We start from the raw sequence: 15,098 nt of genomic DNA on the forward strand, positions 1-15,098 counted from the left end.
TTTTAAACAACCAACCAGATACCTATTTCAAGTTTTAAAAAACTGTCACAAAGTTCAGTACAAAATCAGATCTAAAGACCACTGAAATAAACAAAAGTATTCAGAAGATAGGTCATCCACACCAGTTAGAATTTACTTCATATTCCAAGTAGTTTTCTTCCTATAAAATTATTTCTCATTACTAGTAACGTGGCAGCTTCTACAAGACTGATCACAAAGCAGGATTCAGCGCTGTTAGTCATCAAACAGAATAAAATACTGTTACTGCCCCAAATACATTGTCCATTAACTAAGACAATATTTGTAAAAGTGAAGATCAGAGCATACAAGGATTTTAAGGTTCACTTACACCTATACCCAGAACAGAAGAAGAAATATCTGGAAGATAAAGCAAATCTGATGGTGCCATGTAGTGTCATATAAATGTATGATATTTGTCTAAATGCGCCCCAGCATTTTATGTCCTGATACAGCAAGATTTTTTATTCATATCAGACTGAAGTTCAATGGTTTTTTCTTTCACTTTATCTTCATGTTCCTTTAAAATCCTGAGGAAAAGAAATAATACTTTTGAGAAAAAAAGTCAACAATACCCACAAGAGATCAAAACAAAAAAAAAATTCCCCAAAGCCTATAAAATTGTCCAGAGATTAACAGAAAATGACACAATTTTATGAACTAATAAACAAACAAAAAAAGTACAATTATGGCAGCTCCATAACAAAACCGCCTTTATTCATTTAGTTAGAAAAATGTAGTTGGTGCTGATTGTTAGCATTTATTGTATATTATAGAGACTCAAAACAGTGACTTTCATCTGTTATTTTTGACGCTGGAGCAAAACAAAACTACATCTGGCTACCTAGACATTTATCAATTACCTGACACATTCACAAAATTTCACTAACTATAGCAACAAGATCTGCCAATTCATTGCTAGTGTTTCCACCTCTAAATTGTTCAGAGTGGGTAGATTTACCCGTGGTTTTACTCCTAGCCTTCATATAAGTTAAAAAATCCACCTCTCCCTCTTCCCCAGCCCCCAGGCAGACAGCAGGATTTGAGCTGTAATGAGCAGAGGAAAGAAAGAAGCACATCCAGTGTTTTGCTGCACAGGATGCTCAGCAGCATCCATTTCTAAGCATATTTCTCCAAACCTCCAAGAACTTCCAGCCAGAACCATCACAACATCCCAGGCCCTCAGCTTTCCGAGCAACAACTCAGGTGTTTCTGGGTCTACACAGAGCTTTACTAGCTTACACAGGACTCTCTGAACCCGAGCAACTGCTCATTTGGAGCAACAGGGTCAAGCTACAGACCAGTTTAAAAGGAACAAGTATTTCATCACAGTAAGTTCCTATCAAACTAATTTAACAATCAGAATTCACTCTGTAATCGGTGACAGGGAAGTCAGACACATATAGAACTCATAGATTATGTTTTCGACTTACCTAGCTAAGTGAAGCACAGACTTTTTCGTATTATACCCAGAATATGCACTGCATTCATAGAAAATTAAATTGTAATCCTAGAAACAGAAATACCATTTCAAGTAATTTTGCACAATATCTCACCCCAGCTTTAAAAAAGCAACACAGATATACTGAAATATGCAAATAAAGAAACAGATCGTCTTAGGAAAAATTAGGATTTCATTCTAGAGCTAACAGTAAATAGCAACAAAAGAAAAGAAGTCCAAGCATACTACCAAAATAACAACTATATGCCTTTTTTAACAGGCATTTGTTCTACACAGTGGCTTTTGCTGGAAGAGCTTGATCTCTCAAGGGCTTAAACACAAACATGCCTTATAAGGTACTGAAGGCTTCTGAACTTTCCTTGTGATGATGAGGCAATTAGTACATCACTGAGTGCTTGACAAAGTGGGTGAAAATAATTCCAGTGATTTTTTTTTAAAAAAAAATCTTGGAGAGCTTCAGCAGCAGTGGTTCTCTACTCAACAGTTTGAGACCAATGTTTTCCAGCAAATGACCAGTCAAAAATGTCAGCAAAATACAAGAACAAATTAATTCTATTTCATTTTTTGTACTTGTGAAAATTTTCTGCATCTTCTTTTGCAGTCAGCCTGCACCTTTGGTTTTATAGCCCCTGGGAGATTTGCAAGTAAGAACAATGGATAAATGATCAAGCCCCAGAGACATTCTCAGCAGTTCAGCCGAAGCCTTACCACAATAAATGCAAGATATCATCTGCAGAAAAGCCTGACCTAGCAGCTGTGACAGCAAGAGAAGTTTGAGAGGGAATGACAGATTATTCTCTCCACAATAGACATCTGACTACTTTCACAAGATATTACGTTGAAGCTCACCTACGTTGCCTCTACGGTATTACTACCTGCCCTTTTAGTCATCCCAATTTCAACTTTCTTTTCACTTTTCTATGTATCTTATTGCTATTTATGACAGTAGCTTAACATTTAAATAAATAAGTTAGTAGCTTAGGAAATTACAATCACATGGCTGCATATTTCCATTTGTTTGCTATTAACTGTGGTTACTGCATTTGTACTTATTTAACCACCCTTCATAAGATACTTACAATGCAGTTTTCAAAAGTTCCCATTAAAATGACAAGGTAAACTATGCTTTCAAATTTGCACAGCTTTTCGAAATTTTTACCATCTTCATGAAATGTCAAAGACAAAAAGTGGAGTAAAGAAGTTTCATAAATACGGTAGTTTATTTTAGCAGCTCTAAAAAATGGTTCAACATTATCAAATGCCAGTTTCAAATATGTTGTAAATGGTTATATGGTTTGTTCTAGTGAGCATCAGGATTGAACCACTTGTAGTAATTTCTGGGTGGCCAGATAAGCACAGAAGAGCAGAGAAGGGAAGAAATCCATCAATGTTAGTGTTGGATGGATATTTTATTGTGGTTTTTTTTTTAATTTTGAACAGTGTTCTGTCTGATATTTACAATTAAATAACCCTATGATTCTCTTGCTTTCCTTAGAAAAGTTTTAAGATAAATTTTGACCAGCTCAAATTTCTTGCTAGCTATGCAAACAGAAGTTTGAAACAAAATTTAGACTCTTTTTTTTCTGTTAACCTGATCAGAACTCTAAGAGAAAACCTACTGTGGTCAATATCGAGGCACTTTATGTCAGTCAAGCAGAGAGTGATACTACTACATCCTCCCCACATACAACAGAATTTTACTAGAGGGGAACTCTCAGTGATGACATCATTTATGCTGGCATGAATCTGAATGGATTTTTCAACAAATTCCAGGAGTAGGGCAAATTCTTATTGACAAAAGGTAGTAATTTAAACTCAATTGATATTAATTGCTTATTTCTTTCAGTGGGACAAACAGGTCCCTCTCTGCAGGGTGAGTTAGCCTGCAAATACAAAGTGTCATTCCTTTGAATCAGGTAGGAAGCTTTAACTGATAGAATACACAACAAGAACAAAGTAGCAGAAGGCAGGACACATATAATTAATAAGCCAGGAAATGCCTGCCATCTCCATCCAGCAATTAACTATTGAACCTGAAGACCACTGACAATTATTTCATTTTAAAAAATTACATACAAGTCAGCAGACATCTAAAGAACAGGGAGGAAAATGAATTATTACCAGAAGGAGCTGGGCAATTTCTGTCCTGTAAGGTAGTATCACTCTGAGAAGAATTGCTCCCTCACGGAGCACTCTCAGCACTGGTGAGACCCCACCTCAAGTACTGTGTTCAGTTTTGGGCCTCTCACTACAAGAAGGACACTGAGGTGTTGGAACGTGTCCAGAAAAGGTCAACGAAGCTGGTGAGGGGTCTGGAGGACAAGTCTTATGAGGAACGACTGAGGGAACTGGGGTTGTTTAGCCTGGAGAAGAGGAGGCTGAGGGGAAACCTTATCACTCTCTACAACTACCTGAAAGGAGGTTGTAGAGAGGTGGGGGCTGACCTCTTCTCCCTGGTGAAAAGTGATAGGATGAGAGCAAATGGGTTCAAGTTATGTCAGGGGAGGTTTAGATTGGATATTAGGAAACATTTTTTCACTGAAAGGGTTATTAAACATTGGAATAGGCTGCCCAGGGAGGTGGTGGATTCAACATCCCCGGAGGTATTTAAAAAAAGGGTAGATGTGGTACTTGGGGATACAGTTTAGAAGTGGTTTTGTCAGGGTAGGTTAATGGTTGGACTTGATGATCTTAAAAGGTTATAATCTCAACAATTCTATGATTCTATCTGTGCATTATAATGGCAGCCCTTGGGTTTCTGACCAAATTTGTAGTACACTGACTTGTAAGATGTGGGACTGACACAAAGCAAGAGTTAATATGGCTGGGCTGGAATGCCCTCTGAAAGTACACATTCCACTCTGACTATAGAAATAAACTAGGTATAAATGATTCCATCCTGTGAGACCTTGAAACAGTCCATAAAAACTGTTGGACTTCAGGGTCAAAAGGATCATCTAGTTTGTTGTCTGCATGAGAACAGGTTCAGGGTTTTTTTCACCAAATATGGCTATATATATTTGTATCAGCTCAGCACCTAGTCCCATGTATTTTGGGTCATCTGTGAGTAATTAATGGGATTATTCACAAAATAAGTAATTCAATTGCATTCACTAATAGAGACAGTGGTATGTGGTTTCATAGGAATTACATGGCTATTTAGCAAGAATTAAAATTTCATTAAAATTCATGGTTATTATTAGCTCAACAAGCAAATTGTTATAATTCAATTATATCTACGCTGCTTTTCAACTAATCCATTGTCATTAATCATTCCTTCCCTTAGCTACCTCAGGCAGCACATTCAAACATTCAAATGAGTCATTCGGATCCATTCATTTGATTATAACCATCTTTAATTTGACAACTTTCTTTGTTTTACTTATGCAAAACGTTTTATTTTCTTGCACGACACGTTAAGATTAATGGCCTGGTGGGCTGTGAGTTCTATATATTAGAATGATTCATCTTTGTTTTACTAGTACAATTTTTTAAGAGAGCTAAATGACATGTAAGACACCTACTCTGTCCATTTAGCATTCATGCATCATTTGTTTTTTCACAGAAGGGTTCAGTGTTACAGCCTGGAGTCCCTCCTAGCCTCCAGGGTCTCAAAACTATCTACATTTCCATGCATACAAGAAAATAAAGTGGATTTCCTAAAGGGAGAACCTTTGAGGGATGAAGTTCAAGACTGATATTGCTCCCCTATGAAAATAAAATAATGGACACAAACCTGAATACAGAGGTATGCTTGTAAAAGGCTGTATGAATAATCAAAATAAGATAAAAAGAGATCTGGCCCTAAATTTTTCAGTTACAAAGACGTGCCCAGCAGCAATCTTTCCTATAAGCCAAGAACAATTCAGATGCATTTCAAATTTTGAAAATATCCTTTTTTGTTACCAGCAAGCAGAGCTGTAAATCTATTTTCAAAGGAGAAACAACTACATATGTGAAATCCAGCACATTGTTTAATTTAGGTAAATTCCTACCAACTCACTTAATTTCTCAGGAACATTGGGATTACTTATTTTTAAATAAATGAATATTCTGGAGGCATTGTATAGAGAGATTCAAAAGAAAAATTGATGAGCATGGGTACACAGGAATACAAGACAAGAAGCGCCTGCTATTTGCAGTCCCTTAATGCTTAAATTATGGCCCATGGATCACCAGTGCTCTGGTAGACGCAGACTGTTAACTCTACTTATTTTATCTCCTTGATGGAAAGTTACTAAAAGTAAACATGTTTTCTACTCCTACCATAGGAGTAACAGATGGTCTTCTGTGGTTTTACAGGAGGTAGGAGGGAGAAAATATCCCCAAATTATCTCTCTGTAAAGAATCCATCCACAGAGATAAGAGAGAAAAAAGAGAGAGAAGAAGAGAAGGGAGGAAAAAAAACAGAAAGAAAGAGAGAAGAAAGAAAGAGAGGGGAGAGAGAGAGAAGAGACTGAGTGAATTTTCAAATATTTTTCACACCACTCACTTTTTGGTTTTTCTTCATCTAGACAGTTTTATAACTACTATAATTATCAGCACTTACATCACTGAGAGCTGAATTGACGAGTCTGGTGGCGTTCCTAATCCTTAAAAATACTTGTCTGATTAAAATCAATCTGTCTTTCTATGAATTTAGACATTTTCAGACTCCATTTTAAAACCTTCACCTTCAAGTTTTGTAAGGGGTTCCACGCTAAGTATAGTACCTTAGCAAGATGCTCTCCCATTCCCATAGGGACCTCACGTTCCTTTTCATTATCAGTTTTATTACCCAGCAAAAGCACAGGTACATTCTCCCCAGTTGTCTCCTGCAGAACAAAGAATAAATATCATCTGAGGCATTGTATTTAAAAAATCACAGATCAAGAGCATAAAAACTAACAAATGTCACACTGCAACAAGACATTTAAGACATCACATATGAGCCAGGTACCTGCTGCTTTACTTACAAACATGTCAGGGATTAAAGCTGGATAAAAGGCAAGAAAGACAGAATGCTAGAGACTGCACTAGTTTGGCATTTTTTAATGACAGCACAGAAGCTCACCAGACTCTATATCAAAATGGAAGAGAGAAAACTAGCATGCTACACAGGCTCTGATATTGCGTGTTTATAGCCACTGCTTTTCTAATTATGTGGACAGGAAAATAATGACAACACCTGGCTACAATTATGCCAAATAAATTACATAAAGTAATGAAGAGATACACAGAATAGGCCCCCAAAATACACAGAATAGGCATAAATCAAAATTCATTCTAAAAATGGTTAGAATTATCAAAATGAGTACATTCATAAAGTGGGTTGAAAGCTGCAGCAGTAAATGGCCTTGGCCTGCTGTCTTCAATTTAGCAATAGTTTGTAGTAAACAAAATTAGTCAGTAAAGATGAGTGAACTATTACAGTTTGGAAAAAGGCTTTGACCACAGTATTTGATTTTTCTGGATCAAAACCTGGAATTCTCCTCTAGCTTTTACCATACTGAATTATAAAACAATCACTGATTTGTTAAGATCATATACTTAATAAAGTCCCGTTCTTACAAAATGCACGCTTCTATTACTTCAGTAGAGCTACTCAGATGAGGAATAACTATGCCTGTTTGGAAATATTTGGATGAATGAGTCCTAACTTCAACTTGCAAAGTCACCTATTGGCCATTACAGAAAACAGTGTATTATACTAGAACACATGTCCAATAAAAACAGAAAACAGACTAAATGATCTTTGCATACCAATTTGTCCCTACTTTGTTAGCAGCAATAATCTGAAATAGTGAGGAAATAGGAAGTCACACTTTGTTCTCTCTAGCAACTCAGTCCTTTATGGCAGATGCCTCAGTTGTGTTTTTTTTTTTTCTTTTGGCCACAAGGAAACTGAACTGTGTATCATAAGACAGTTTTATGTCTAATATAGATACTATAGCTTTAAGTTTATGGCTTAGCTTCACAACACAGTCAATATCCTGTGAGCTACATATTTGGTTGTTAAACTACTAGTGACAATCAGTGATCATCAGACCATCATCACTGATCCAAAGCACATCCCAGTGCCAGTGGTGATCCAACGGGAGTCATCAGCTAGACAACCTTTATGAGAAATAAAAGAACTCCATGCTGGGCTTTCTCCAGAACTCATCTGAAGTCCTTAAAACCCTGGAATTGTGATTATTTTCATAGACACAGAGATACCAAAAACAGCTTTACTGGTAACTGCAGACCAAAATTACTAACAAAAATGTAATTGTGACAGCACAAGAAACACGCTGCTGTCTGTGCTTTGCCCTGCTAACGCTCCCTGTCCAGAAAAAGGTAGAGAATAATGACACCAGAGTTAGTTTAGTTAAAGTTATGTCATGTTACCTCGATGCTTATCAGCCACTGCTTGACAGCTGTGAATGTGTCTTTTGCTGTTATATCATACATCACAATGACACCATCAGCTTTCCTGAAAAACTGCTTGGTAATGCTTCGGTACCTACAAGTAAGAACCTGTTTATAGCTCTCTTCAACAGAAGCAGCAATCTGACAATATAAAAAAAAAAAAAACATAGTAATTTACCCCTGCCACCCCCCCAAAGGAAGAGGTTGCCATACAGTTTCTTCTAATTATCGAGTCTTAGTAAGGGTTAAACCCTTGTTAATTTGGTTTATATATGTATTCTAAAATTCCATAAACTAGACAAGGAAGAAGCTGCAATACTGGTCTTCACTGCAGATCCTGTTTGAAAGGTAAGGCTTATTATGAATTGCAATAAGCAATCCCATTCTTCCTGAATCATCAGACCCCTCTTCCATTCAGCACATTCACACAAGACACTGCTACCAGAAATTACTGCAACAGCAAATAAATTCTTTGCAAAAAAAATGTTTTTTGAAAGAAAGTGTTTGGAAAAGTTCCCTCCACCTTCTTTAATTGATTCTAGGTTAATCTGGGTAATCAGCTGTGTATCTCACCTTCTCCATCCTCTTTCATTTTAAGCTTGGAGCAGAAATTTCCCCATGACAAAGTGCTCTGCCTAAAGCTACCTAGATTTCTGTTTGGGGCTTTTTTTCCCAAGCTTCTTGTAGAAAACAGATCATTATTACCGCCCTTGCTTCCAGTAATAGAAAATTACACAATAGGCGTAAGGTGAGGCGATGGGGAAGGAAATTACCACTAAAAACTTAAAAAAACTTGGAGATCTTCAACTACAACAGGACTGTTTTGGTGAAAAAAACCCCTTCTTTTCTGAACTATTAAGGCATTTTCTGCTACAGAAATAATTCTAGGTACATTTTAAAATCAGCCTTCTTCCTAAAGAAATTGCGTGGTACTACACTTTCAAGACCTTTAATAAGAATCTCTTTTACCGATTTGCAGTTTTTCAATGGACAGTTAGCACCAAATCAGCACATTATTGCTGCTAGTGGATGATCTAAACTGTGAATTCACTGGCTGTATTAGGAATACTGCTATATTTGTTCCTCTCCTTAAAAGCATGATTAAGTCCATGCTTACTAATCTTCAAACAGATGATTCAAGGAACAAAACCTTAGAATGTGTACCAGTTTTGACTGGGATGGAGTTAAATTTCATTGTACTAGCTTGTACAGGGGCTATGTTTTGGACTTGTGATGAAAACAGTGTTGGTAACACACCATTTTAGTTACTGTTCAACAGTGTTTACACAGCATCAAGACATTTTCTTCTTCTTGGACTGCCCTCCCAGTGAGTAGGCAGGTGTGCACAAGAAGTTGGGAGGGGGACACAGCTGGTAGAGCTGACCCTGACTGACCAAATGGATATTCCATACCATATGACGTTGTGCTCAGCAATAAAACTGCAGGGGGAAGAGAGGCTGGCTGAGGCTGCAGTTGCTCAGGGACTGGCTGAGCATCAATTGGTTGGTGGTGAGCAACTGGGGTTTTTTTGCATGACTTGTTTTTTCTTGGTTTTGTTTCTTTTCCTCTTTATTGTTGGTTGGGGGTTTTTTTGGTGGTGGTGGGTTTGGTGTTTGGTTTTGCGTTTGGTTTTTTGGTTGTGGTTTGTTTTTTTTTTTTAATTATTAAACTGTATCTCAATGAGTGTTTTCTACCTTTCACCTTTCTGATTCTCTCCCCAATCCCACTGAATGGGGGAGTGAGCAAGCAGCTGTGTAGCGCTTAGCTGACTACTAGGGTTAAGCCACAACAGAATGTTTCTCACCGTTCCTGGCCAGCAGTGTCCCAGAGTTGCAGGACTACCCGGGTATTATCTACTGTGACGGTTTTCACATTGTAATCCACACCTGTAACAGAAATACAAGGAAGGTTGTCTCTTTTTAAGCTCAGTTTGATCTTTGAAACCCTGATCCAGCAAACAGCAACAATTCCAGAAAGCAAACAAGATAGATACTTCATTAAAAATTATGGCCATAGTCTCTAACTATCACAGAAAAACAAGAGCTTTTATTTGCCAGAAGTTCTTCAGTAATAAAATACTGAATGTTAACAGAGCAGTTGAATTCTGTAAAAGCTGTAAAATGAGTAACTTTCCAAATCACGATACATGTGTCAAGGGTCCATTTGACAGTCCACAGCAGTCTAAGCCATTTAGCCTGGAATTCACGCTGTATAACTTCAGTTGTTTGAAATTTCAGTGTTTTAGTCTGAGCTAGCCACATAGGCACCTTCTACAGCTAGTGGAAAAACACAAGCACCACACTAAGGGGACAGCGGAACCTAAGATAAATGCTGATGATAAATGGATTGAATATGTGGAGAACTTCCTCCCCTCTTTCAGAACACAAAAGTTGAGCTGACTACTGTTAGGTTAGTCCCCTAATTTTTATGTGGCTAAATGGAAGTGAGACAAAAATTAATTTATCTAAACTTTTAAATTAATCCTCTCACAATTCCCCTAACCTGTGATAAGTATCTTCTGGATATTTATAACAATAATTAGTCTTAAATATTAATTAGTCACTGCCTCCTCCTAATGACAACCTGCATTTTCTTGTATCACATTGTACTGTATCATACAGAATCATAGAATAATTCAGGTTGGAAGGGACCTCAGCAGGTCATCAACAATTTTTTCCGTATCAACCAGATTTTTACCACTGGCATTAATGAAGAAGCACCCAAGCCCACATTCCTTCAATGGGCAGTTAAGAAATCTGAATGGAGGATATATCCATTGTTTATATCTCAAGGGAAGAAATTTGAGCTATTCTGTAGAAATTCAGTAACATTCTTCTCCAGCTTGTTCACTTGACTTTTCAACTGTCTGTACCTTGACAGCCATAGTCCACACCTGTGAAACTCATTGATGTGAAGACTAAATGAAAGCTGTGACAAATACTTTCTTGCCATTGCATTTGCAAGAACACTGGACCACCAGCCAAAAGATGAAAAGGTCAGATGCGTTCCAGTGCTTCCACTGGAAGCTCCAGGCAATTGCACACACTGTGTAAGATCCCAGAGTCTAGAGAAGCATATTTACAAGACATCATGGATAGGACATAGCGCCAGACTCTTAAATGTAGACAACTGCATATAAGTGTCCATGCTGCCATTACAGTTAATGAAGATCTAGTCAATGAAGAGCTAGGAGTCTAGGAAATGACTAACCTCGCCCTGCAGTAGGCATCAAGGGTCAGATTAATTGGTCGCTATGCCTCCCTGACTGGACTGATTAGGAGAGGATGGTGGGGTAGAATTCAGCCGTTTGCTCACAGGCACCTAGTGCTGTCTGAGATGATATCTGGTATTCAAACATCTGTTTCAATCTGGCAGGCCACCCAGGAGACCTGTTCTCTTCCAAAATAGTAGCTGAAGGCCAGGTGAAATACCTCATGGTGCAAAAAATAATTTAAATCCCTGTATCTTAGGTCTTCCCTGACCCTAATGTGAACATAGACACTCAACATACCAGTAGGAATTTAAACTTGTGTGTCTTTATCTACCCCATAAGTCAAGGGAGCTACAGCAACTGCTCACCTGGATGTTCTTAGATTGTCACAAATGCAAGACAAATCCATTAATCTAAATACCTTTTATTGTGAAGTTTTGTTACACATATGCTGCAGAATAAGTAAGACCTAAATACAGACCAAGTGTAATGAATCTAGTCATTTACAGTAACTCAGCTGCATTGCAATAACCTATACTTCAGGTTTTGTACCTTGATTATGTGTCTGACTTTTGAAAGTTTATTTTACAACTTCAGTCAATATAAGTACAACATAGGCTTTGAAATATTTGGCTTTGAAAACACTAGTCCAACATATTTCTTTGGTGCTTAGTACAATGCTAATCTTAAAACAAAATCGGATTACTTAGAGGGATAGAGATCGGGTATGGTGGTGGGACGGTTAGTACAGTGAGGTCCAAGGGACAGGATATCAGTTTCAGAATGGTGAGATCTATAAGAAAATTCTAGCTTCACTGAAATCAATAGGATTTTTTTCTGTTTTATTTCAGTGCTGCCAGGATTTCAGTATGGAATCTACTCTGAAATGTCTCCATCAATTATCTGCTTCCCAGTTTAGGAGAACACACTTTGCATGTCCTACTCTCCTTCTGGATAATGACTTTTACAACATCTGTATGTTTCTGCTTTATAACAGGGCCTGATCTCAGTAGAAGCTGCTAAGTACTGTTGGAACAAAAATAGTAATAGTAATAATGTTTCTTAAACTTACCTACAGTAGCAGCTGTGCCTGGGAAAAAACAATCTTCACAAAATCGCCTTAAGAATGAAGTCTTTCCAACACTCGAATTGCCCACAAAAATAATCTTGAACAAGCGGTCTGGGACAGAGTTTATTCTTTCCTCCTTCAAGTAAAAGCAAACATTAGTCTCCAACTGCGCTATAAATCCTGCTGTCTCTCCAATTTGCCTTGTCTTGAAGGCTAACTGAGATGGGAAAAACAAGAGATTTTATCCTATCATGTTCACCATTACTCATAAAGCAGTATTCTGTTTCTTAAAATAACTCAGCATTTCAAATGTTTGCCATGCATCATTCCAGATCATTTGAAGTGCAGTGATTTGGATTGAGCTCTGGAAGTACATTGAATATGAACCTTGACATGAGACTGCAGTGAAAAATGCAGGAAATTCCCAAAAGAACATTGTTTATGTCCATCCCTGCAAATCAAAACCCATAAAGCTTACAACAGCTCTCCTCAGTTGTTTCATCCCATACCAACGACACAAAGGAAACAGCACATCTTCACATAGATAAGAGAAGCAAAGTCACAATTGTTTGGCTTATGCCATATATCACAAGATTCTTCTCTCTGCTACTACTGAGGAGCTAAGAGCTTCCACGGAATTACTGCATTTCTACATCTGTTTAACATTACAGGCAGAAGCACGGGGGAAAGAGACAGACAGAGAATTAGACCTAGTTAATCAGGCTGTAAACATTCAGCTGTGTTTCCGTCATTTAGTTTTTTAAGCAGAAAGAAGAACAATTTGTTCATGTCCTGTTTACTGCAGGCTAAGCTAAGTGCATGCTGGAGAGAATATTTATATCCTCTGTCAAGTAGGTCATCATTCCCAAGACCTCTGTATGTAGCTCAGGAGTTGCTTAGGGAAGAACACTGTAGCACCATCTGGTTTGCAGGGGGTGACCCAGCTGGCCTCTTCTGTTTTGTGCAAAGGTGGGGGAGGAAGAGGGAGACAGTGAGTTTGTTCTTAATGCTGCAAGAAAGGGAGCAAGATCACGGATGCTCCTGGCGTGAGTTTGTTGTGCCAGGGGTTGTGAGGAGAGAGAGGAGAGAAGGGGAGGGAGGGAGGGAAAAGCCCTCTGTCAGGCATTTGAGGTATAAAATCGCTGAGACTGCTGACTTCAAGACATCAGAACTGAACTGACTGCCCAAGTCCTTTGAATGGGACATTGAAGTCTGGCCTTGCAAATGTTTTCTACAAATGTACTGAAGCCTTGCAGAAAGAAGTAGAAACAATACAGAGCTGCACTTGATGGGGGAAAAAAAACCAAACAAACTTGAGCTGCTGTCTTCCTTAGTATGAAAAAGATTCATTCACTGCTGTAGATTTTGGGTACAAAAATACATATCTCTTTCATAAACTGGGCTAACAGCCCATTACAACTAGACAGAGATTTCTCATCTCATTGTTCACTTTTCCTTTTCTATTAAAATCCCAAACCCCACTGCAACTATAGGCTGCTAGCAATACGCATACATCTATATAAAGCACATTTTCAGTTCCGCTGAAAAACTTTCCCAGCTTATTAGTCTGTACGCTCTAGGAAATAAAACAAGTTAACATACAATTATCAGCTTGGCACCATTTTCACAGTGCTTCTGAGAACACTAACAAAATATATGGACTATATGACCTGAAATACCTTGTCCCTGGTGGTCATATACACCTCAGTAGCACTCAAAACCACCAGCGGCCTTCAGCTCAACTCCCAACATAATAGGCAGTCATTTTTCATGGAGATGTATCAAGTCCACTGATAAAAATAACCTTACTAATCAAACTTGATTCTAAAACTGCATCTCAACAGTATACTAAGGGAAGAGCTACTTCACAGTCTGCTTCAACAAAGTGCTGATGGAATAACAGAATAGCAGCAGGATGGAAATTTACTTTAGCTTACAATGCAGCCTGAAAAAGTCTTCCCTAGATGTGTCTTTTGAGTGGTCCTCATATAAACAGTAGCCAGGTCAAGCAATATACCTACTTTTTGTGCAATTTAACACAAATGTGGAAGATAGCAGGTATAAGCAGAGTGAAAGAACAGAGGGGAGAGGAATTGCATCTCAGGCAGAGGTTTTGGACAGAAAATCTTGCTTTGATTTCCATTATGGTTCCTTAAGGTGTTTTCCCAATCACATTTCTGCTTATGCTAACTGCAGCTTCATTTTCATAGCCACTCAGAAAAATGTTCTACCTGACTGTTAACAAGAGAGCAGTTGCTGGCCTCATGTACTGCTCCAAATTCTTAGATGCTTTCAGCAGTCACCTTCCATAGGATGGAAATGGACTTGTTCATTTCTAAAAGGCGAAAAAATTTACATTGGTTCTACTCGCCTAAAACATGCGGTAGGGCATAAAGGATGAGAGGCTAAATGACTGTGAATGTATGGTGAATAGGAAGGCTTAATGCCAGCAGCTAGGAGTCCGAGTTCAGTATAGTAAGCAATGAGATCGTATAATGCAGTAATAGAAAGCCATGTAGACTACAGGAACACAAATAGCAATGAATTGAAAAATACAGGTTGTCTCAGACCCTTCATCTTCCGAGTGCAATACAGAGAATGACAAGACTTCGTACCTGAGTGAGCTACATATGTACAAACTGCATGGAATCATCCTGCCTCCTTTGCACAAGTATTTCTAGATCCTACACTCCTTCCCACTGCAGATCCTTTGAGCAGCAAAACATGAGGGGAGGGAAGGACTGGCCGCAGAAGACAGTCTTGTTGACATATGGCCCCGAGACTCACACCTCACAACTCATGATGCAGTAAGCAGGGAGTTATCTTTTTCTGAAGTCGCCTTCAGCTCCAGCTGAGCATTATATGCAGAGCTGCCCAGAAAACACTTGCTAATTGAATACTACTCCTCCTAGCCCAGGCATGCTGTCAGTGTGCGAGCACTGTATGGA

The 15,098-nt window shown here is 38.3% G+C and overlaps 1 protein-coding gene across 1 annotated transcript in view; it reads right to left on the reverse strand.

The window, feature by feature from the left end:
* Positions 1-457: 457 nt before the first annotated feature.
* Positions 458-15,098, reverse strand: part of CRACR2A (calcium release activated channel regulator 2A) — a 51,006-nt gene continuing 36,365 nt past the window's right edge. The window contains exons 12-17 of the mRNA XM_009894130.1: positions 12,154-12,286; positions 9,675-9,756; positions 7,850-7,964; positions 6,193-6,294; positions 1,452-1,528; positions 458-548 (exon numbers count right to left, since the gene is read on the reverse strand). Coding sequence (XP_009892432.1) covers positions 458-548; positions 1,452-1,528; positions 6,193-6,294; positions 7,850-7,964; positions 9,675-9,756; positions 12,154-12,286 — 600 coding nt within the window. The remainder of the gene's footprint in view (positions 549-1,451; positions 1,529-6,192; positions 6,295-7,849; positions 7,965-9,674; positions 9,757-12,153; positions 12,287-15,098) is intronic.

Source organism: Charadrius vociferus, unplaced genomic scaffold, assembly GCF_000708025.1.
Source record: "Charadrius vociferus isolate BGI_N301 unplaced genomic scaffold, ASM70802v2 scaffold561, whole genome shotgun sequence".
Lineage (NCBI taxonomy): Eukaryota > Metazoa > Chordata > Aves > Charadriiformes > Charadriidae > Charadrius > Charadrius vociferus.